At 44.0% G+C, this 24,335-nt stretch overlaps 2 protein-coding genes across 3 annotated transcripts; one reads left to right on the top strand and one right to left on the bottom strand.

Annotated features, from left to right (window-relative positions):
- Positions 1-68: 68 nt before the first annotated feature.
- On the bottom strand, positions 69-20,272 carry LOC115337907 (tripartite motif-containing protein 15-like). 2 transcript variants are annotated; one of them, XM_030006340.1, is made up of 51 exons: positions 20,181-20,272; positions 19,964-20,025; positions 19,209-19,525; positions 18,587-18,700; positions 17,263-17,854; positions 15,850-15,907; positions 15,510-15,530; positions 15,217-15,237; positions 15,112-15,132; positions 14,979-14,999; positions 14,590-14,610; positions 14,121-14,126; positions 13,859-13,879; positions 13,263-13,283; positions 12,965-12,985; positions 12,486-12,506; positions 12,162-12,182; positions 11,848-11,868; positions 11,634-11,654; positions 11,466-11,486; positions 11,021-11,041; positions 10,537-10,557; positions 10,408-10,428; positions 10,110-10,130; positions 9,739-9,759; positions 9,574-9,594; positions 9,456-9,476; positions 9,316-9,336; positions 8,987-9,007; positions 8,472-8,492; positions 7,881-7,901; positions 7,593-7,613; positions 7,075-7,095; positions 6,787-6,807; positions 6,467-6,490; positions 6,112-6,132; positions 5,818-5,838; positions 5,696-5,716; positions 5,332-5,352; positions 5,046-5,066; positions 4,754-4,774; positions 4,468-4,488; positions 4,044-4,064; positions 3,739-3,759; positions 3,601-3,621; positions 3,440-3,460; positions 3,308-3,328; positions 2,896-2,916; positions 2,359-2,379; positions 2,240-2,260; positions 69-2,003 (listed from the first exon to the last, which is right to left on the bottom strand). In XM_030006340.1, the coding sequence occupies exons 6-51, from the start codon at positions 15,860-15,862 to the stop codon at positions 1,492-1,494; spliced, it is 1,437 nt and encodes a 478-aa protein (XP_029862200.1). In that variant the 5' UTR covers positions 15,863-15,907; positions 17,263-17,854; positions 18,587-18,700; positions 19,209-19,525; positions 19,964-20,025; positions 20,181-20,272; the 3' UTR covers positions 69-1,491. The 2 variants fall into 2 exon arrangements, with proteins under 2 accessions (XP_029862200.1, XP_029862201.1); XM_030006341.1 differs by lacking the exon at positions 5,332-5,352 and having other exon boundaries at positions 20,161-20,249.
- On the top strand, positions 20,271-24,319 carry RACK1 (receptor for activated C kinase 1). Its single transcript, XM_030006351.1, has 8 exons — positions 20,271-20,489; positions 21,141-21,312; positions 21,938-22,085; positions 22,423-22,518; positions 22,704-22,814; positions 23,242-23,382; positions 23,744-23,854; positions 24,196-24,319. The coding sequence occupies exons 1-8, from the start codon at positions 20,381-20,383 to the stop codon at positions 24,259-24,261; spliced, it is 954 nt and encodes a 317-aa protein (XP_029862211.1). The 5' UTR covers positions 20,271-20,380; the 3' UTR covers positions 24,262-24,319.
- The last annotated feature ends 16 nt before the right edge of the window (positions 24,320-24,335 follow it).

Here is a 24,335-nt window from a genome sequence, read left to right as displayed (position 1 = left end):
CAGGCATCATCCAAGAGGGCCAGGGGGGCCTCCACGTTGAACCAGCTGGAAAAAGAAATCAAATTCTCTGGCGAGTCTCAAGTGGTTTATTGTCAGATGGGAACAACGAGTTGGCTGTCCCATGGTGGGGCAAAAGACAAGATTTAAGGCTTTACAGGTGGCTAAGAACAAGCAGGGATTAAAGAGGAATTCACCGGTGCTATTAAAGTGCAGTGAGATGTCGTGAAAGGGGAAGACCGTCCCATCCATCCCCTCTAGCAGCTTTAGAGATGTCCCTAATCGCCCACCTTCCAGCATGGCTGGCCCCATGCTGTTCTCAAGCACTGGCTTGACCCTCCCCATGAATCTAGTTTTAGAGCTCCCAGTACCTCACTGGAAGCTTTATTGGCAACAGGATGCAGAGCTCCATGCTGGCGGGAGCCTCTTTAAACCTTTAATCCGTATGGTCTGGAAGTCTGGCACCCCAGTTTTCACCTGAGGGCATGACGCCTGCTTGGTCTTGAATCCAGGCTTCTCTCACTTCTCCCAAAGGCTGAGCTAAACTCATGGACTCTGGCTAACTCAGCTGGAATAAAATCATCTGCCCGGACCAGATTTGAGTCCTGCCAGAGGACCTGGTATAAAGGATTACAGGAGCAATGCCTTGACCAGCAGCACAGTGGCTGGAGCGTTTGGGGAGGAAATCTGTGGAGATGTCGGTGCACGAAGCTGACAGCATTGATCAGGCTCTTGACCAGGCAATGACAGGCATTGACCTTGGAGCTCTGAGGACAGCCACGGAGGGTTTGCCATGTCCTTTCTTTGGCCAAGGGCAAAGGGCCTGGATTTGTATGCAGGTTGGGCGAAGGAGAGTTGTTTAATCTCTTCCAAGTGTAGACTTCTTCAACAGTTGGTGAAGAGAGATAGGCACACAGAAAGCACGATTTGCCTGCCCTATTTTGATGTCTATGTCTGGATGAGATGAGCTGCTCACCAGAAGCACTTATTTCCCTCTGCCTACTATAAAAGCGGCTCAAATGGTTGAAATCTACACATCAACCATCAACTGATGAGAAGAAAATGCTGGTGGGAGCCTGCACTCCCACTCAGGTGACGCAGGCAGTGTGAACAGTGACCTACCCTGGTGCCCACCTCTTTTCATCAACCAAAGGAGAAGCCTACGTCTCTCTGCTGGTCATTTGATGTTCCTCTATGCTGGAACTGCAACTACCAGCTAGGCAGACCTTCTGCCACCGTATGTTGAGGACATGCAGGATGGGCTGCCTTTCCTTTGCACGATGACGGTTGCAGCACTCGATTGGGAATGGGGGAGAATGAGGTTTGATGCTGCTCTTCCCAAGAGCACTTCTATCCTGGTCTCTATCCTGCTGCTCTTAACCACCTAGCTGTTGGTGTCTGGATGGAGTAAGGTGCTTCCACCACTCCTCCTGCCCTTCAAGCCACCCGCTCACTGCCGGCGCCAAGCTCTCTGCACAAGGAGGAACGCAAGGGTCATCGGACCAGAGAGATCGAGCCCAACTCCACCCAGAACCACGGCCGGATCCGCTCCCCAGCGAAGGAAGCCGGAGGAAAAGTGAAGATCGGTATTTTGTTCTCAACGTCAAAGAACGCCACCTCCCCCCATTCGTAGTCTAGAGAGATCCGGATCTTTTTGGGGACCCGCGGCAGGTTAAGGAGGGTTGGAGGGGAGGTGAGGGCACGGTTCTTAAATCCCCATTGCTGCACCGCCCAGATCCCTTCCTCGGGATTAAAGCTGACGGGTGCCTTCCTCTGCAGAGACTCTTTGCTGACCCCGACGGCGCAGTACTGTCCCTCGGCTACATCCACCACCCAGTAGTGTCTCCCGGAGGTGAAGGCTTCGCAACCCAGCACGCAAGGATCGGCGTCAAACCGCTCAGGGCTGTCGGGAGACTCCTGCAGCATGTATTCCCATCTCACGCTCTTCTGGTCCTTGGAGAGGATGAGGCGAGGGTGGGCTGTCTCCGGGTCCAGCGTCACGTTTGCTGTGGAAGAAGGAGGAGAGGGCGAGAAAAAGAGAATTCAAAAACTTATTTAGCATGCCCTTTGCCCGGTGACGGCTGTCTTCTTGGAAATCTAAGAGGGTGTTTTGTCTTTCTGTAGTTCAAGGCTCGATAACTTGATGTGCAGCTTTCCCTACACACATACGTGACACTAGTCAGCAAGCCAGAGTACCAAATCACTTACCCATTTTTTTTTCCTCTTTCTCTAAATTACTTACCCATTTTTTCTTCCTCTTTCCCTAAAAAGGCACAATAAAAAAATAAGTTATTAATGACATTGTAAACTTAAATCCAAAAGCAAAAGGGGTATTTGTAGAAGGGAGAAAAATGTACTTACTGTGCTCTGCAATGCATTTTCCTTAAAAGAAAAAAATAAATTAAAAAGTCATTTCAATGAGGGATTTTTATTCCAAAGATGCCTCCAGTTCATGCCAATTTTTTATTTCCTTCCTTCCCCCCTTCAAAGTGTTTTTTTTTTCCTAGCATGAGATTAAACTGTTGTGAAATAAGACCTCATTGAGACTTGTGTCTGTAATGTGACTTGTCATTTAGATTAAATCTCAGAAAAAAAAAAAAATGGATGGTTTAAACTAACAGATAGAAGTCACCACGCAGAAAAAAAGCTGTAATTGGTCATACCAGGAATTTCTGCTACAATTAGAGGGCATCGCTTGTATAGTTTGCAGAGGGAGGAAGGTGCGTGGGTGCTCTGGAAAGTCATGACCAATATTTTCACCTTTTGCAGGTGATCTCCGCGACGCTGAAGTCCACAGAAGTTAAAAAGAGAAAAATCTCACAGCCCAGCTATTCCAAAATGCCCCCAAAACCTCACACATGCTTTACTGCTCCAGAAGGCGAGGAAAAGGACACTCACGGATTTTTGCTTTGTATTCCTCTGAAAAGAGAAACGATAGAAATTATTATTGCACATTTCTCTTCCTTTTTGTGTTACGACTTTCTAAGACTTTCTTGGCTCCCACAGCAAAAATATATTTCTGTGCCTAGAGATTATTATTGTTTGCATTGATTATATAGTTATATGTTATTAATATTGTTATAATAATATATTAATATATAATTACATAGTAGAATAATAAGATATAATATATAATGTAAAATATAGAATATATTATATAATGCATGCATCTTACTACTTTATCCTCATTAGCCCAGGTTTCTCTAAAATTCCCCAAAGTAGCTCAGAAAAAAGCATAAGCAATAAAAAAAAATATAGGAGACAAACACAGGCTCGTGTATCTTTCTTTCCTGCAAACGAAGTGGCTTACCAAGCTCTGCAGTGAGTTCATCTGAAAAGACAGAAAAAAAGAAAGGATTTCCATTACAATTCACACTGAGGTGATCACACGGATCTTAAAAACACACAAAGTTCATGTCTTGGGAAGAAGTCTGATACTCACCAATTTTTCTATCACGTTTTTCTAAATAAAGGAAAACAAGAAAAAATAAAAATCAAAAGTTGTTATAACCTATATTTTTCCTTCATATAAAAGATAAAAGCAAAACACAGTCCATAGACTGTGTGTATTTGTTGTATTGGAAGGCAGAGAAAAACACTTACCGATTTCTGCAGACAGTTCGTCTTAAAAAAGAAAAAAAAAAGTACTGATTTTCATTATTATCATTATTATAATTAAAATAAAAGTCATGATCCCATGCACTGAGTTCTGTGGGATTCAGGAAGGAGGTGGACACGTACCAATTTTGGTATCACGTTCTCCTAAAAAAGGAAAAATAAAAAGGAAAGGGGAAAAAAAAGTTATTCCTAAGTACTCCCCCTTCTCTGTGTGTGTTCATCATCTAGAGATAAATCTGCTATTTTTCCATTCCATATAGAGAATTAGAATTGTAATTCGCATTTTGCCTCAGTTCTTATATAGATTAACCCATCCCCTAATTGACTTTCCTAATCTTAAAGCAAAGGTCATGACTTGCTCCTACCAAAACCCAAACTAAACAGAAACAAGATATTCGCACAAATGTGATTTTTTAAAAAGGACTTACCCAGCTCTGTAGTGAGTTCATCTAGAAACAGCAAAAAGAAAACGGGTTTTAATTATGAATATTTTCTTCCCTACAGATACGCACTAAGTGGTTCGCTGGGGGATTCTATGTTTCTCTTCAAGAACATATTTACGGATTTTTAATTTTAATTGCTCTCAGTGGAGTTAAGCACCACTGAATCGAAGAGAGCCCTTGGCAACAGAAAACCGACCCAAAATAACTCCTTATTATCCGAAATGTAACACAGAAGCGCATTCGGGCGGCCCAGGGAGAACGGAGAGAAGCAATTAGTAACATTCAAGGATGTGAAGTTTTTGAACAGCCCTTTAATCTCATATTAAAGGAAAAGACCTCTATTTCAGAGCAATATTTGCACCCCCGCATGCTTTCCCATCCTATTAAAGGCAGAGAGAACAACACTTACTGATCTGTGCAGTCCGTTCAGCTGAAAAAGGAAAAAAAAGGAAGAAAACCCAAATCTTAAAAGCGTCCCACCTAATTTTTTTGAGGTTTTGCATCACCTACAAATTGCAACTTGACAATTTCCCTGCAATGCTGTACTGTTGATTAGTGTTATTATTATTATTTTTTACTTGCCCATGATTCCTTTTTTCTAAACTGAGATAAAAAAGAAAACACAAAACTCAAAACAATGTAAGAGAGTAACAGGGAGGAAAAAATAAGAGAGAAAGGAAAGAGAAATGACTTACCAAGCTCTTCAGTGATTTCCTCTTAAAGGAAAGAAATAAATGAAATCATTAGGATTTCTTTGCTCAATTGGTACCTCGGGAGGGCTGAAAGAATACAAGATCTCGAAAGAAATCTCATGAACTCTCCCAATATTCAAACAACAGTGAGGGAATTTGGTATTTAGGGGTGGAAAAGCAGCTCCCTCGGCTATTCCGGGGATTGGGATAACACATCCAGCATCCCTCCGCTCCGAACCCATCCAGAGCGCCCAAATATGCCCAAAAGGACCTGGGAAATGAGAACAAGACCCACCTATTTTTTTATCACGTTCCCCTAAAAACAAGGAAGAAAAACAAGATTAAATATAATTTAAAAGTATCTGTTGATGTTATATCAGAGGCAGGACTTTTCCCAGACACCTTTATTTGTTAGTCATTTATTATATGAAATTCCATTTCCTGTTGGCTCTCATTTCTCTCTATCCAAGCCTCTATTTCTTGTTATGTTAGAGTTAATATCTGGGCAACAAAGAAAACTCAGAAAGCTTTAGAAAAGCTTTTGTTAAAGGTTAAAAAAAAAAAAAAAAAAAATCACATACCAAGTTCTTCTGTGACTTCATCTTAAGAGAGAGAAAACCATGGATTTCCATTAGAATCTGTTTATTCCCCAGATATTTTCTCCTTCTCTACTATTATCTATCCTCTCCACTACTTGAAGACCCAAAGTTCCTCCACTTTTGCAGTTATCGCATTAAACTGTGGAGAAATGTAAAAAGCTGCTTTTGCTCATGATGTAAAATTCAGTTCCTTTTTAAATTTTTCAGTATTATACTTTGCTGACGTCCGCTGCATCCATTTGTTGTGATAACAGACCACAAAGCTTCTGACCAAACTCAAATTCAACAGAAAAGGTGAAAATAAATGTTGAGTATTTCGTGTTGGTGAAGGAAGGAAACTACTTACCAAGTTCTTCGGTGAGTTTGTCTTAAAAGAGGAAAAATAGAAAATTTTTATCACATACTTAAGGAGGCTTCCCTCAAAGCAAAATGTTTTTCTGCCTTGGCAGGATGGAGAATGATGCTTACCCCTTTCTGTATCACTCTCCTCTGGGAACAAAAGAAAAAAAAGAGGGGAGAAAAAAAAAATCAGAATTCTTATTAGCCTCTATCATTTTAGCGGCATCCCTGCTCCAGATATTAATTGCATTCGTTACTATGATGTGAAACGAGCTTGCAACTTATATTAAACACACACCATATTTTTTTTTAAAGAAAAAAAAAAATCCAGCCACATCAACCTAACATGCACATAACAAGATTTATATCACAAAACTTGATCCATCCCCTTTTTGTCAAATTAAAAGGAAAACAAAGATTTACCAAGCTCCTCAGAAGACTCATCTGCAAAAGGAATGAGAAGAATGAATTTGGCAACACCAGCCCTAAATATGCCCAAGCTTATCATCCAAGTGTTTTATGTCCTACCACTTCGAAGGCATTTAAAAAAAAATCATGACTCCCATAGTTTTTGTTTCAGTCCCATAATTAAATTACATTTTAGTCTGGAAATTAACACATATATCACACACACACACTTTTTTTTTTTTAATATATACACACACAAACATAGTAAAGTAAATAATATATTATAAATATTAATATATTATAAAATATGTAATTACAAACACTCTTGAACTTTCTAAATTTCTTAGAACAGCAGGAAAATACCACTTACCAGCTTTCCGATCCTTTAATTCCTCTAACAAAAAGAAAAGAGAAAAAGAAAAAGGTGAAACACAGATTTTCTTTTTGTACCGCAGATTTTTGTATCAGGATACGAGCTCATTTCTATTCCATTGCTATTTTTTTTTGTGCGTTACTGTTATCTGGTACTATTTTATTTTTAAGTCACCTGCAGTAGCCCTTTCACCATCTTGCTTCTACAGTTATCTCAAAAACTATATACAACCAGCCAACCCAAATTATAAGAAAAAACAAAAAAACCCACCAAAAAAATCCCAAATCAGTTTTGTAAAAGGAATAAAAATGCCTTACCAAGCTCCTCCGTTAGTTTTCCTTAAAAAGGAGAAAATAAAATTTGTTCTCATCAGTGTTTTTCCTTCCCAAGGATATGAGAGGGTCTTGACGGGGGAAGTCAAGGTAACCAAATCCTCTAACATGGGCAGATACCCTCATGACTCTTAATTCACCTTTTTTTTTTTACTTAATTCAATTAATTTATGGTATTTCTACCAAAATACTAAGCCAAAACAGTAGCAGCAACATCATCCTGCTCGTGACCCCCAAGCATCGCATTTCTCAGAGAGGAAGAATGACACTTACTAATGACAGCATCCTGTTTTCCTAAAAAGGAAACAAAAAAAAAGGAATAGAAATTAATAAAACCCTGTTTTTCTCCAATTTTAGATTTTTACTACATATGAGCTCTGCAGAAGAGAGTCACCCAGCTTAGCAAAAAAAGCACTGGTTACGCACACGCAGCTACGGATAGTTCTCTTTTTATTTCTGCATCGAGGACACTTGCAGGGGGAGACTCCAAAATTTTGTGCATATTGCTCCATGGAAGGGCAAGAAAAAAATCCGCGTGATAAAATCTTGCAAATAAAAAATAAACAGAAACTCTTCCAGTAATTTAGGACAGAGAATCAGATCTCCAGGACATTTTCCTCTAAGACCTGACATATTTCATGGAGTATTTTCTCCAAATATGTATACATTTTTGAACTAATAATTAAATCAAACATACTTCTTTGGTGAAAGCAAGCACAAGCACAACCCATTTTCGGGGATCCCGCTTCCCACAGAGGATTCACTTCTCCGAGACACACAAATAGACTTACGAACTTCCGAATCCCGGTCCTCTGCAAACAGAAATAGAAATTATTACCATTTTTTCTGCAGAACTTTGCTAAAGCACCTCTCTCAAAGCCTTGACTACAGCAATCTTGTATTTCCTAGCTGTTATTTTTTCCAAATTACATTTTGGTAAATTATAGCTGCCTTTGGCGTAGCAGTACTTCTGCTAAAAGAGATGAAAAAAAGCCATCGGTGCAACCAAATAACCCGGCAGCATCTGCACTGTCTGTACGCTGAATTTATTGATGGGGATGGGAAGGAAATGCACTTACCCAGCAGCTCAGTAAGGCGCCCTTAAAGCAGAGAAAGATGTATGAGTTCAAAGCAGAACTTTGTAACACCAGAATTATATATATTATACAATTTATAATGATAAATATATAATGTAAAATTACTATTATTGTTATTTTCATGTCTATAACATAAATGATATATATTTATAATACATAAATATATTATGAAATATAAATGTAAATATAATAAATATACATAAAAAAGATCTTGGACGTGCTGGGGTTGTTCCCTGGCTGAGCCTGAAGCCAATTTGACAGTGGCAGAATTTGGGGTCCCACGCATAGCCCCGACCCCATCCCACAACTGGGGCATTGGAAAACCATAATTTTTATTTCACTCCGCCCCCCTTTCCATTCACTTTTACTCTTTAGCAAGGAACTGAAATAGCTTGGACCATTCAACCCCCAAATTCTTGTTTTTCTCACTCCTGTATACGGCTTTCTCAGGGAAATTCTGCAGAGAAAACCCTTTTCTATTCTGTATATTGGATTTTAAATCAACTGCTTCTTCAGCATTTGGGTTAAGCAAGAGCCCCCCACAAACCACAAAGTATGGAAAATGCCACTCACTTATCTCCACTTCATTTTCCCCTAAAAGAGAGAAAAAAAAAGAAAAAAAAAAGAGAATAAATAACAAGGAATCACTGCTTTTGTCTTCACATTGTGTCCCTACATTATCAGTGCAGCTTTTTGGGTCTTTAAATGATTTTATTCTTTTTACTACCATTACTGCCTGCTGCTTAAAAATGCATCAAGGCTTGGCTAAATGAATACCTGCAGGTGAAAAACAGGCTCAAGCAACCCTGCAAATCCAAATGTGATGCAATAAGCATCCCAATGGGTTTTTACAGGAGGAAAGAAAATGCCTGATCTGGCAAAAAAAGCAAGTATTGATTGTCACTCGGGTTTTTCTGCTCTGCAGGTTTGGTTGTTGCCCTCTGCAGCCAATATTTTATATTTATTCCCTTCCTCCTGGGCAGTTACAAGCTCGTGTTGCCTATGAGCTCATCCATAAAAATAGGAAATGAGCTGCCAGGATAACATCGAGCCCAGCCACGTGGCTCGCAAAGTGGGGTGATACTTACTGATTTTCTCGTCCCGTTCCTCTAAAAATGATAAAGAAATACAAACAAATTAGTGCGTAGTTGTGTTCTACAAGTGTTGAAGTCAAGTTCTGCCAAGGGTTTATTCTGAAGCTGTTTTTCTATCTATAATGTTGCTTGGAAATTGTATTTTGTGGAATATCTATCATATAATCTATCATATAATAATATATATTATGGAATATATTTATCTTAGCTTGTGCATACATACTGCTAAACTCGATTAAAATAGAAATTACCCCCTTAAAAACTTCAGATACGCAAAAAAAAAAAAAAAAATCCATTTTGAGCAAAACAGTGAAATTCCTTACCAAGTTCTGCTGCATGTTGCCCTTAAAATAGAGAAAAAAAAAACCAAAACAGGAATTTCATGACGATCCTCTCTTATTGATGACATAATAGATGACAAAATTCTCAGGGTTAATTCTCACAATTACAAAAAGGCACTTACGAAGTTTTCTATTGCAGTCCCCTAAAAATAAACAGAAATAAATGATTATTACATCACTCAGTGCCTATCTTCATGTATAATTTCCACCAAAATCAAGATTAACGGGAAAATGGCTTACCGACGTCTGCAGTAAGTTCACCTGAAAAAAGAGGGAAAAACCATAAAAGTTAGTTTTAAGGCAAGGATTTTTTATTTTCCTGTAAATACACAGGCAATGGATGGTCTGATTTCCTCCTGAGAAATTCATCCAGAGATTTGCTGGGCAGGGGAACAGAAAACCTACCTATTTTTGTGTGCCGCTCTCCTAAAAATGAATGAAAAAAAACCAATCGTGTGTTATTTCTCATGGTTCTGCCATTCACACGTTACATCTATAATAATTTGGAATACAAGACTATTTCTGCTCTAGCCCATGTTATTCCCATTTCTAATTATTTTGGGATTTAACACTTCTCTACTTCTGCCTTTAAGATGCTGGTTTTTTCCAGGTGGTTGAAACACAGGGAAACAGGCAGAAATAAGTTTGGGGTTTGTTTTTATAATTGTATTTTAAAAGTACAATTTGATATTTTGCTTGCAATGTATTAGTTATTAAAAATTTAATAATTTTTTAAAAACCTAATAAAAAATGCAAAAGGAAGGAAATGGACTTACCGAGCTCCACCGTAAATATCCCTTAAAACGGAAAATAACATTAGTTCCTTTTAGATTTCCCGAACGCCTCAAACCTGCACCTCTCCAGCCCATCTCGACTCCCCCCATGGGAATTTGCCCCGCATTATATTTTCCTTTCTCCCCCTGAACTTTGGATTCAGGCTCCCCCGGCCCTTGAAACCCAAGAGATCATTTCTTCTCACGACCCAAATTTGGTTTAATTAAGAAATTCCTGCATCCCTTCAACGCTGAAACACCAACCAAACCATCCTGAGGTGTACAAGGAAATGTCACTTACTAATCGTTGCATCACATTTTGCTACAAAAAATAAAGAAAATAAAGAAAAACAGATACCGATCAGTTTTTAGTGCCTCTGGCTGCCCTTTCCCACTTTTTCCCCATAATACAGGAAAGAAAATTACTTACCAAGTTCTGCAGTGAGTTTCCCTAAAAAGAGAGAAATAACAAGTTTATTTTAAATAGATGTTTCTCTCTCCTCTCTGGATACAGTGTAAATAATTCTCAGGTTTAAGCTCACATAGTGTTTTAGACAGTAATATAATGTATAGTGTAATAGTATAAAATATGTATAGCCTGGTAGTATAAAATAAAATAAAAAATAGAATAGTGAGTATAATATATTGTATTATAAAAGTAAATATAATATAACAGTGAATATAATAGAATATATTATAATAGTGGATATAATATTATATCATATCATATCATAGTGAGGAAAACCACCAGTTCTGGCAATACATCCATTAAGGAGGTGTTGAATTCAGAAATGCAGGAAAAATGAGAAAACCGGTGCTGAGGAGGAGAGACCCTTTTGGGAACACTCCGGCCCAGTGAGGATGATCCCCCTTTAGACCAAGATTTTACACGTCAGGAGGAGAACATTACTTACGAAGCCTCGAGTCCCGGTCCCCTGAAAGAAAAAGAAATTAAAAATAAAAGCCAGCATTTTTTTGGTTGTTTTTTTACACAGCACTGCCCTCTTCCCCCAGGACGACAGGTCCTGAAGCTAAAGCTCAAAGACTTTCTGCTGCAAAACTGATTTTGCTCAGTTTTCTAATTATATTTTATTAAAGAACCCCCCCCAAAACTGCACGTTGAGTTCACATTTTTGTAAGGAACGACAGAAAAGCCCGACTCGGCCTGGGGAGAAAGCGGCCGCGTCCAGCTGAGGTTGTCCCCAGGCAACGTGGTCTCGCCTTGGCACGAGCCCCGGGGAGGACCAGGAGGTTGGACCAAGGATCTCCAAAGGTTCCCCCAACGTCATTGTATAAAATCATGCAAAGATTTAAGGAAAACAACCCTCACAGGAGGTTCTGTACAAAAATCGGACTTACCAAGCAGTGCGGTGAGTCTGCCTTTGAAATAAGGGGGGGGGGGGGGGGGGGGGGGAATAAAAAAAAATCGGTATTAGTTCAAGTAAAGCAACAAAAATTGACCCTAGAAAAGAGGTTTCAAGGCCTCAAACCATTGGTTTGGTTTTGAAAAGAAAGAAAAGGACTTACGTATTTCTGCTGCGAGCTTGGCTGCAAAGAGAAAAAATAATATTCGAGTTTATTTGGGTGGTTTTTCTCTGCGGGAAATGCAGAAGCGCGGGATGAAACTTGGGGAAAACATTTTCTTATTTGCCACTTTTCAATGACAGGGCATCAGAGAGGCTCCCCCTCCCCCAAAACAAAGGGGGTTTACCCCAAAAGCACAATGAAGAATGACACTTACTAATTTTTCTGTCACGTTCCTCTAGAAAGGAAAAAAAGCGGAAAAGTTGTTATTAAATATTTCCTTCTTTTCTGTGTATGGCTCTATAGCATCCCTAGAGCGCTCAGATCAGGAACATTGCTTTTTCCCCCCCAAAACTGCCTTGATACTGATGATTATACTTTGAAATTATGCTTTGTTGTGAATGTTACTCAATCTACAAAAAAAAACTTTAACGTTTTCAGCAGGAAACTCCCTCTCCACTCCCATTTTCAAAGATAAAATGGCAGGCATGTGTGCTCCTTGGCATTCATCGAAAGAGGAATTGCACTTACTGATTTTTGCATCACATTCACCTAAAAGACAAGAAATAATCAATAAATACAGAGAAATGCAAAGCAACTCCTCCTGCACCCATCCCCTCCCGCAGCGCTCTGTCTTCACACCACAAAACTCAGACCTGATGGAAATTCTATTCCACGGACATCTTCCCCTAAACTATTTTAAAAATAAGGTTTATTACGGAAGAAATCGCCCTATAAGCCACCCCATCCTAAAGCAGATGAAAACACAAAATCCTCCATTTAAAAAAAAAAGTTTTATACCCAGCGCTTTTGCATAATTAAGGATAACTTTCATTTGAAGGAAATAAAACTTACCCAAGTCTGATGTGAGCTTGCCTTAAACCAAAAGAAATAAATGAATATTAGCTTTAAATCAACTTTTATTTCTCTGCGAACACAACCTGGCTGATAATGTGGCTTGCGCCGCCTTTGACTTTCCCCAGGGTCAAGTTATATTATAACGGCACCACGTTGATGCTAACGAGACCAACAAGCTGGTAATTAAGAACAGGGAAGGGATTGCTGACAACAGCTTTATATTACGGGTAAAGAATCGGTCCCTGCATCTTTGGCACTGATGGGAACAAGGGAAATGGGGCTGCCTTTATACTTTAGATTAGAGAGGCGACACGTAGCCAAAAAAGCCCAAATTCTGCAGCTTGGTGCAAACCCCAAACCTCCCACATATTCAAAAAATAATTTAACAACCAGACGCGAAACACACAGGTGCCCTCGGGGCAATCTGGCATTGCCCACGGCTTTTACTTTGACCAGAAAAGAAAAATGATACTTACTAATTTTTCTATCCCGTTCCTCTAAAAGAAAAAATAAAGAGGAAATAGCGATGGTCAGTAAGTGCTCGCCAGCTCTCCCTCATGCTTGTGAGCCTCACATCATCCTCCGCCTCCAAATTTTGGGTTTACTGGTGATTATAATTTGAAATTATGCTTTTTTTTTTAATTAATCGACTTTATTTCTAGCCCAGATTGGACATATGTGGGGTTATGTGTGTGTGTGTGTGTGTGTAATAACCACCTCTTTCCCCTAAAAACCTGCAGTGAAATAAAGACAAAAAGGAAGGAAACCACTTACCAAGCTCTGCAGTCAGACTGTCTAAAAAAAAAAAAAAAAAAAAAAAAAAAGAGAAAAATAAATACTGGTTTTCTGAAGGACCTCCAGGGATGCACCATACCCCCTCTGGTCCTTCTTTTGCTCAGAAAATAAAACTATTCTGCAGCTAATGCTCAACATATCTCCCCGTCTTTGCAAAATCTACCATGAAAGATGGGACAATGGGAACTGGAAAAGGCATTTTTACAAAACCCAAGTATCTGGTGAGAGGGATTAAGTCTTGCACTTTGCACGTGCTGGATCTCAACAGCCCCAAATCCCCCAAGGCTCTGTCCGACGTCACAGGACTTCACACCGGCTATGTTCACCCATGGCTTTGACTCAGAAATTCTCTTTATTCTCTATATTATTGCCTTCCTAGCTAGAGCAACCTGCAAGCCCCCTGTTTTCTGTACTGTTGATTTTTTTTTTTAATATTAGTTCTTGTTAAAAATGTAAATACCTCCTGCTTTTTTAACAACAGGCAAGAGAAAGGGAATAAACCCCAGGTAGATCAGCTAAAACACAACTCAAAGCTATACAGAAATGTATCAGATGGGAGCTAAATCGTGACTTACCAATTTCTGCTGTAAGTTCACCTTGAAACAGAGAAATAAATTGGGATGCATGTTGAAGGACTGCTTGAATCTGTTCTTGGGCTGACCTTGAGCTCGTCATTTACAGATTTGGTGTTTAAATAACAATGTAGGGTCAAGGGCAGACCCCAGAGCAGATGGGACTGTGGATGTACGTGGCATCCTGGGTATTCATGCAGGGTTTGTTAAACAAAAAATCTCCTTAGCACAATCAATACGACCAAGATAAGAAAGTGATACTTACCTATTTCTGCATTTTGTGTGTGTCCCCCCAAAACAAAGAGAGAGAAGGGAAATGGCTTTAAGTTATTTTTCATTGCTTCCATATATTTATTTTGTTCTTTGTATTAGAGACACAAAACAATCCCTATCTAGACTTATTCTATTTAGCACAGGCATTTCCAATGAGTTTTATTTTTTAAGACCTTTTCATTTCTGCACTTTTCGAAGCTGAAATGAACAAATATGCACAAACTGCATATAGCAATCCTGCCCAAAGTATTTCTTTGCAGAAGGAATACAACTCGCCAAGCATCGCAGTAAAAATTCCCAAATACAGAGAAAAGTATTTCTTTAAAAAAAAAAAAAAAAAGGTATGTATTGTAAAAATATGTATTGTAAAAAATATTTCATTCCAAAGATGCGTGACTGAGGTGGTTTGGTTTTGAGGGGCATTATTATTCGGAAGAACTTTTAAATGGAAGGAAACTTACCATTTTCTGTGTCACATTCCTCTAAAAATAATAGAGAAATAAATATGGGTTAGTCCTAAGAACTCTCTGCCTCCAACATGCTTCTACGAGCGAGCAAGAGCCCGAAGAAGAGATTAGGGAATGCCGCTGGATTGCGGAGAGACAGCGTGTCTCCTCCAAAGCGAGATGCCTAGCGTAACAGGGATAGCTTATACTGCACCCACGGTTTGGGTCCCTTCTCCTTCAGTTGTGTGTCTTGACTATATCTGGGTATAAATTTAAGATCTGGAGGATCAATTCTGGTTTCATGAGCCCATCCTCTAGACAAAGGAACTTTTCCCACCTTCAGTAGCAGAAAAAAAAAAAAAAAACCAAACGCCAAACCCAACAATCCCCAAAACCACACTCACCAAGTTCTGTGTCGCTTTCTTCTATATGAAATAAAGAGAAATTTATATAGACATGTTGGTCATTGCTAATGCTACAGCTGCAGAAACACGCACATTCAAACCCAGGCATGCGTAAGGAAGGTGAATGACTTACCAAACTCTTCTGCTAACTTCCCTTAAAATAAAGTAATATTAGTACAAGCCTTCAGCACCAAGGTTTTACCATCAGGTGGAGGAGGGGGGGGGGGAAGACACTTACTGATTTTTGCATCCCATTCTTCTAAAAGAGAGACAGAGAGAGAATTTAGCCTCCGGTGGCTCCTTTTGTGGTTTTTTGGTTTGCACTAGAGGAGTTGTCTTAAAAAAATGATTATGTACTGACTTTTTTTTTTCCTTATTGACCATAATGTTCCCCAAATTACACTGGTTACGAGTTTATCTAATGTAGTCTAGAATATGTGACATTATAAATAAGCCACACACCCAGCCAAGAAAGGCCATAGGAGATGTATACTGAGACTTGTTTTGATGGAAGAAGGAAAAATCACTTACCAAGATCTGCATTCCTTTTCCCTTAAAAAGAAGAAATAAAAAGGGGGAAAAAAAAAAAAGTAAATATTTTTCACAGTGGGCACAACCAGAGTGGCTCCTTAGCCCAGCTGCATCCCTCTGGAGTTAAACATTAATATTACTTTCTTGAACAAGCACAACTCATCAATGGCCAAGAAAAGCATCAAACTAGAAAAGCTGGCTTAGGGAAATATCGAAAAAGCAGCCCAAAAGCCAGCAGAGCAAGGACTGAACACCCTCAGGCATGGCAAAGCTGTTTTTTTGGGTGCCGAAGGAGCTGGGACTTGGCATGCGCTTTGTTAATAAATATGTTTTCACGCACCTGACTCCATCATCACGTTTACTCCCTAACTGGAACCACGTCCAAGAGCTTTGTCACCCTGATGGGATGAGAGGGAACATCGTTAAAACATCGCGTCCAGGGAAAACCAGCGTTTTACAGCGACACAGCGTGGAGGAAAACGCGTTTTCTGGGAAAACGTGCTGGTGCCTGGAATATTTTTGCCCATGTGAGTAAACACAATAAGGGAGAAATCCATGGAGTCACAGAGGCTTTTTCCCAGTTATTGGACTTTGTTATTTGAGATGTTTTCTGGTCTACATCTGGATGAATGGTAGGGAAGAGGGATCTACTATAGTAGTGATGAACGTCCATCAACATCTATCACCCCACTGACCACAGAAGGAGTCCAAGGCAAATAGCTCAGTCTTAAACATCTAATTTTAGTTGTCTAAAGGAGCATGAGCTTAATTTCCCTTTTATGTCTCAAATTATTCAATAACAACATTTATCACTGCTATTGCCACCATGAGAAGCAGCCCCATAAGTGGAGGATGTGGGGCTACCACCTCTTTTGGCCAAAAAAGCAGCGCTTGTTTTAAACTGAATATTATGCTAAGAGCTTCCCTCCTCTGCTGTGTTACTGCTCCGTTCTCATCACTGTGTATGTGGTGAGTTCTAGTCGAGGCTAATGTTTTGAATTGATTCTTCTTATTAATAAAAAAGAAAAAGGCTTAGATTGCCATGGGAGATGGTGTAGGCTGGGTGAAGGGGTGCAGATCTTGTGGCCTTTGCTTGCTCCTTATCAATACACCAAAGAGGGCAGAGTTCATGACAGAATTTTTCTTCCTAAACCACTCAAACCGGACAGGGAAGTCATTATAATTTCATTTTTGTGTTCATAATCCTGCCAATGTCCTGAACACAACAAGCCTTCCTGAAGGAGCTGAGCTGCAGCTGTGGAAAGGTAAAAAGGACCAGTCTGAAACCAGGGTGAGAAAAGGCATCGGATCATATTGGAAAGGAAATTACTGAATGTTTCTCCTGTGCTATATTAACATCTCTCATAAACTGTAGGTGCTATTAGGAGCTAAGTTAGATAAATGCTGCTATAAGGAGCTAAATTTATAGAGAAAGAGATAAACAGAGCAAGGAAAGTGGCACCAATTATTTCTGTATGATATTTTCCTAAAAGGAAAAAAAAATTAATACGATTCATTCTTTTAATCCTTTTCCTGTTTTTCAGTATCATCAGATTCATGTACAGGAATGAAAGATCATTTTGTTCTAGGCTTCTTCCAAACATATCGCGTTTCTTCTGCTTTCTAAATGCATCTCCCAGCCTTTCGCAAAAGAGCCTGTGCAGCCAGACCGGCATCCAGGAATAGGATACCCACAAATTATGCTTTCCCTGCCTCTCTGGTGCTTGTGGAAAAAAAAAAAAAAAAGACTTACCAAGACCTGCAGAGTTGATTTTCTGTAATGCTGAAGTTGGCCTAACTGAGGTTGTTTTGCTCCCGGGGCACGCGGGCTGCGATGGTTGTGTGCGTGGGGGTTATCTGTGCTAGAGATTTTGGCAGGTCCTGGGACCGCAGTGCCCTGGGAAGCAGGTACCCAGACTCGCTGGAGGCTTTGTGCGTCTGCACCGAGCTGGAAGAGCCGTCATGGGCATGACAGCTGTGCTGGCAGCGGGGAAGGGACCTTCCCACCGCCTAATTTTAGCCGGTTTAAATGCCGAGGTGGAAGGGGGGCCGGTGGATCCCTATATAGTCATCGCAGGAACAGGATCCTCCGGAGGAGGAATAGAAACAGAGGTCTGACCTGGTGACATCGGGCCACCCTGCGGAGGTGCCAGCATCTCCCACGGGTTGTTTAGAGGACACGGTAGCTGGGTCTGCGAGCGAGAACCTGCAGGCTCAGCATCTATAGATAGCGGTGTGGATAGCACCGAGCATTTTGGTCGCGTGGTGATCCCAAGGAACTCCTGTTTGTGCAGAAATCTTCCCTCTCCAAAAAGGGACAGCATTGATTTCTGGTTTGCATTGTCCTAAGACAGAGAGAAATGTGAAATAGGCTTGTGCTTTTCTCCTTCCTTTCTGTTGCTGCTGCTCACCAGGACCAAGTGAGAGTGAGTCTCCTCCTGTGGCCAGGATTTCTCATCACTTTGGGTTATTAAAAAAAAACAAAATAGCCAGCTCATGAAATGCATCTAGCTTAGCTTCTCCCCATATATCTCAGCTTGCTTCAAAGACACGCAGCTCTCCCACTTCCCCCACAGCGATGAGACACAGATTTGAAAGTGAAATTTGTTTTCTTTTGCTGAAAGGTGTTGTTTTTTTTTTTTTTAACAAAGCTCTGCAACAAGTTTTTCTTAAACCAGACAAATAAGCATCAAAATGCAGACCACGCCCATAGCTATATCCCTAGAAGACTCATTTTCAACAGTTAACTCTGCCTTAAAGCAGCATGAAGTTAGTGAAAGACATCTAAAATCGTTGACCTCTCCCTGAATTAGTCGCCCGGCACTTTCTTTAATAGTCAACAGAGAGAAAATAGTTTTCGACGGTGCTGTTCACCTGATCTGTCTCAGATGTCTCTGAGTCAGTTGCCTAAACTCTCAATACAGTTAACGAAGATAAATGAGACTTTTCCAGGGCATTACGACCCAGACTGGGGCAGATGTCTAAGTAGCAAGGAACATTCTGGGCTTGGCTTCTGCCAAGTGGTATTTCCCACCCCAGAAATGCTGAGAAAATGGGCTGAAACCAAAACAACTCACTCAGAGGCTCGGAGAAGTAGATGCCAGTTCTCAAACCCTAAGGACCAGGACGCGGTATCCTTGCTGGGAGCTCTGCCCGCAAGACACACAAGCTGGCAGCTTCCTTTCCAAAGCCTGAAAATTAAGGAGTTAAGGACACATGAACAACACGTGAAATTCAGAGGGGCCTCCTAGATCTATGAACCCCAGCAAAGGCCACGGGCTGATGGAGAAGGGGTTTGCGATGATGCTAAAAAGGGAATCCTGGGGAGTTGTCCCCTGGAAAAAAGGGGCATCGCTACACTGTGAAAAGTGCAGGCGATGCCGAGGTTGGGAGAGGGTGAGGGTTAAGGTTAAAGCGGAGGATAAGAGACCATGGCACGGCACCAAACAGCGTGGTGACTAAATCCTCTGGATTTGCAAGAGGAAAAAACATTGCCACGGGGTAAGGAAACAGAAGGCGCTTCTCTCGGGGAAACCTGAGGAAGGGAAAAGGGGATCTTGGCGAAGGAGATGCCAGTTCATTTTTGGCGGCAGAGGTCTAGCATTCGGAGAAGACAAAATAACTGGCATGCTCCCGGGGAAGGGGGGGCTCTGCCAAGAAAGCTCGACACAACGCGATGGCCAGGAAGGTCAGTGGCACCTCCAGGACGTTCTGAAGCAGTTGCTCCCCAGTTGCACCCTGAGACGGGCTCCTAAATCGCTCGTCGGCGTCGATAAGCAAATCCTCCGCAGGCAAGCAAGCCGCGCGACGCGGCGGGAGAGGTTTCTCTGGCACGAGAAGCTGAAGCCTTTGGCTTTTGAGGACTCCGAAGGAAGCGCCTTCGGCGTTTGAGGACTCCGACTGACACCGGTTGGGAACGTCTGGGCTGAGCTGAAGATGTCAGGCTGAGGGGGGCCGTGAAAATCAGCGGCCGAGGGCGTTTTATCTCCAGGGTTACGTGGCCAAATTATTTCCCCCTCTGTTATAGACGCTCGTGACAAATTGGAGGAGCCAATTTGTATTAAATAAAAGATCGAATTTATTAGCAAGCGATAAAAGAGCAAAACAGCGCTGGGCGGCCGGGGAGACAGTGCTCCGCCACAAGCTCGCACCCAAACAGGGGAAGAGCCTCTTTATTTATACAGTCTTTTTAGTCCCTGATACCTGCCGGCTGGCTGGTATCTTCGGTATCTTGTGCCATCAGGTGTTAAGTGGTCGTAATTTGCCTTCTGGTGGTTGTTGGGATGAAGGCCGAAGTCTTCCTCAGCTGTTCTTTAGGTGACTCAAGTCCCATTCATGCTCTGTAAACATCTCTCTACATATGCTAATCATCGGTACTCAAGGTCTTAGATAAGTGAAGAATATCCCTACCTCCACATGCGATTTCCTGAACAAAGTTAACCCGTTCATTACACCCTCCAGGTCTATTCGTGCCTGTCGAGTCGCATCGAATTTTCCAGGCCATTTTCTCACGCGCCTGGATTTTAAAACACGTAGGAACTTAAAATCGCTTTACATCCTTAACCCTCTACCCCACCTCCAGCCCCCCAATGTCTCCCCTGTCCCCCCCAGGACCCTCCCTACATCTCCCCCCCCCCCCACCAGCGCTCACCCCTACACCTCTTTCCGTACAGTGCCATGCACGCCGCCATATTGCCCCGCATCGCCGCGCGCCGCCATGCTGCCGTACAGCTCACACGCTATTTCCGCTTCCGCCGGAAGCCGCCTCGGTCTCTTTCTCTCCCCGCGCTGGCGGCTGCTGTCGGCGGCCGGACGGGACCGGGCCGTGGCCTCCGTTGAATCCGCCGCCATCCTCCCGCCCCACCGCCACCATGACGGAGCAGATGACCTTGCGGGGCACCCTGAAGGGTCACAACGGCTGGGTGACCCAGATCGCCACCACACCGCAGTTCCCGGACATGATTCTTTCCGCCTCGCGAGGTGAGGGCCGCAGCCGGCCGGGGTGGGGGGTTGCGGGGAAGGGGAAGAGGGTCGGGGGAGACCATCGGAGGGGGGGGGGGAGGGAGTTAGGAGGAGACCATTAGCCCGGGGAGGGGGGAGACCATTGGCCTGGTTGAGGAGAGGGACGGGGAGAGACTATGGGTCGAGTTTGGGGAGTGAGGGGAGACCATCGCGGGGAGAAGAGGCGAGGGGACACCGTGAGTCCGGGGGGGGAGAGGGGCAGGGAAGGTTCTGGGACGTGGGGGAAAAGACAGACCATGATCTCGGGGTCCCAGGACTACCATGAGCCTGCAAGGGGAGACCGTTAGGCGAGTAGGGAGGCTGTGGGTCTGGGGATGGGGGGGACAGGCTGGAGCCCCCCCACCTTAGGGCAGTCTGGCCCAGGGATGGGGCTGGGGTGTAGCACAGCAGAGGTGCGGAGGAGGAGGAGGGGAGAGGAGGCAGGGCCCTGGTCTTTGCGATAGGCAGGAGGGGGCACAGGAGCGGAGAGCTGGTCACCCCGTTTTCTTTGGCAGCCCCCCCTGCCATTCCCATGGGGGAGGAGAAGGACGGGCCGGGGGTGGGCAGAGGGCTGCGGTCCCTGAAATGACCCCCCCCTCCACCTTACCTCTCTCTTTGCCTCCCCTACAGACAAAACCATCATCATGTGGAAGCTGACCCGTGATGAGACCAACTACGGGATCCCGCAGCGAGCTCTGCGGGGTCACTCGCACTTTGTCAGTGATGTGGTCATCTCCTCCGATGGGCAGTTTGCTCTCTCTGGCTCGTGGGACGGCACCCTGCGTCTCTGGGACCTCACCACGTGAGCCACGGGGACATGGCAGGGATGAGGGTGTTTTGGGGGCGTATGGGGGGGTGTAGCATGGCTCCCTGCTTCATTTGGGTGCTGGGAGAGGGGACAAGGTCATCAGTGCACCTTGAAACAGAGATGATTTGCTCTTGGGTTGGAAGATAAATCCCAGCAGGGGGGAGTTTTCTGCGGCCGGTGCCACCATTTGGAACGGAGGCCAGAATTGGGGGGTTTAGCTGCTTTTCCTCGGCTCCCTCTCCTGATGATTAGATCTGACATAAAGTCTGCTGATCCTCCGGGATCTGAAGACACGTCCTGCAATTATGATGGGAGAGAAGCATTGGAGAAGCGGGGCAAGGAGGTTCAGGCTTTTCTTTTGGGGTCATTTTGGGCTGAATTTGTACAAGCAGAAGAGGGTCAGGGATTTGCAGAGCCAGGTGTGCACACGCAATAAATTCATCCTGATTCCCCCAATCCTTCTCCAAAGTTGTTCTTTTGAAGGAAAAAGGGAACCATCATTCCTTACCCTATCGTAGACCACTTTGTGTTTCTCTTTCCTTCAAATCTTTGAATTTTTCTCCCCTCTTTTGCGGAATTTGTCTGTGAGATGTCCCATTGTCTCTTGGTCTTCCTTCAGCGGCACCACCACCCGTCGCTTTGTGGGTCACACAAAGGACGTCCTGAGCGTGGCCTTCTCCTCTGACAACCGCCAGATTGTTTCGGGCTCCAGGGACAAGACCATTAAGCTCTGGAACACCTTGGGCGTCTGCAAGTACACTGTGCAGGTGAGCCGGGGAAGGTGGGCTTCCAAATCAGCCTTCCATGAGAAAGCACCTCCCTGGTCTTGGTTTTAGGTCCACTCCCACCGCTTTTGATCAAGAATCCAGGTCTCCCAACCCTGTTGTAGTGATTAGAAGCGAGATGTTGCCTGCTGACCTCTCCCTGGGGAGCGGGGGGGTGTCTGAGGACAAGTCCTGCAATTATGAGGGATGGGGGACGAGGTGGGAAAGCTTTGGAGCAACGGGATGCAGCAGGTTTGATCTTGCAGCGCCCTGTGGACGGGGTGGGGAAGACTTGGCTGCGTTTCCTCGCCGTGAACCCGGCATCGTTCCTCTTCCCCAGGATGAGAGTCACTCGGAGTGGGTGTCATGCGTGCGTTTCTCTCCGAACAGCAGCAATCCCATCATTGTCTCGTGCGGCTGGGACAAGCTGGTGAAGGTGAGGTGGGATCTCCTTCCTGGACAGCGAGCCCTTCTCTGGGGTTCCTGCAATGGTGGGGGGAGGATCGGAGCAGCCAGACTGTTCCAGGGAAGGGTTTTTTTTCCCCTATATCCCCAGAATTGGGGTGCAGTAGCAATGTTTAACCCCCCCCTCCTGCTCCTGTGTTTTTTTTTCCCACCCAGGTTTGGAATTTGGCTAACTGCAAGCTGAAGACTAACCACATTGGGCACACGGGCTACCTGAACACGGTGACTGTCTCCCCCGACGGCTCCCTCTGTGCCTCTGGTGGCAAGGTACGTGTCACAGGGTTGGGGGGGAAGGCTGAGGCCCTGAGACGAGATCTTGGTGTCCCACCAGCAGTTCTGACTCATTTCTGGGTCTCCCACCCCGAGAACGGGCTCCACATCTTGGTCATGGCTTGAGTGGGGTCGTAACAGCCCAAAGATCTGGCCTGACTTGACGGTCCCGGATGTCAAGCAAGGAGGGAAGGCCATGACAAAGATGCTCACCCAGCACCAGGGACCTTCTTTAACTCTTTTTATTTCAGCCCTCGATGCGTTTTCTTTGAATTTTCCTGCTGCCCTCCTTTAACTTTTCCATATCTGCGCTGGCTTGTGGCAAAGTGCTCCAGCTTAACCATGGTTGGGGTGGGAAAAAGGCCTCCCTGGGGCAGGTGACAAGTGCTGGGGTTTGTTCTTGAGTCCTCCTCCTGCCCCCCAGGATGGCCAGGCCATGCTGTGGGACTTGAATGAAGGCAAACACCTCTACACCTTGGACGGAGGAGACATCATCAACGCCCTGTGCTTCAGCCCCAACCGCTACTGGCTCTGTGCTGCCACCGGACCCAGCATCAAGATTTGGGTATGTCACCGCTCGGTCCTCAGCCCCTTTCCGTCCCCGTCTGGGCAGGGTTCCTCCAGAAGACTCGCTTTTGGGTTGTCTTGGGTTTGGAGTCGCCGTCGTGGTTGAGATCCTTACTTTGGATCACGGATCTCAGAGGAGGAGCATCCCCAGCGTGGTCTCGTCCCCCAGCCAAGGAGGGTTGCGGCAGCCGTAGGGCAGAGCTGCTGTGCTGTGATGAAACAATTTCGATGCCATCTGACTGCATTTCTGTGCGGAAATCCAGAGGCTGTTTCTGAGCGACCCTCACGGCGTTCCAGAATTGGGTTGGATTCGGTCACGGGAGTCTCCCCTTGGTCCTTCACGTTCTTTTCTCCCGCAGGACCTGGAAGGTAAAATCATCGTGGACGAGCTGAAGCAGGAGGTGATCAGCACCAGCAGCAAAGCCGAACCACCCCAGTGCACTTCCCTGGCCTGGTCCGCAGATGGGCAGGTAAGAACCATCCCCTTCTCCCTCTGCCGGCATCCCAGCCCTGGGGAATGAGGATTTTGGGGGGACCCTCCTTGCTGCTCGTGGAGCAGAAGGACCGTGAGGACACTTGTGCTCCACTCCCGGGTCACATCTCTACTTCTTGGGTCCCTTCCTTCCCTGGGTCCCCTCTTGACCTTTGAGCTCTTCTCCTTTATCTCCCCAACATCTGGGGCCGATGGTGGTCCCTCCTCTGATTTGGGATTTGCCCTCCGAGGACCGGAGTCCTTTGTCCTCGTGTCCCAAGGTCTCAACTTGTTGGTCACCCAACCCTTCCTGTGACCCGACTCTCTTTCTCTCCGTAGACCCTGTTTGCCGGCTACACAGACAACCTTGTCCGGGTGTGGCAAGTCACCATCGGGACCAGATGAGCGAGAAACCGTAGATTTTGTGTACAAAAAACAATAAAAAAAAAAAGTGCTCTATCGAGCTCATGGCCGCCTTG

Source organism: Aquila chrysaetos, unplaced genomic scaffold (genome assembly GCF_900496995.4).
Source record: "Aquila chrysaetos chrysaetos unplaced genomic scaffold, bAquChr1.4, whole genome shotgun sequence".
Taxonomy (NCBI): domain Eukaryota; kingdom Metazoa; phylum Chordata; class Aves; order Accipitriformes; family Accipitridae; genus Aquila; species Aquila chrysaetos.
The sequence above is the reverse complement of the archived record's forward strand: the minus strand, read 5'-3'. Positions and strand labels throughout refer to the sequence as shown.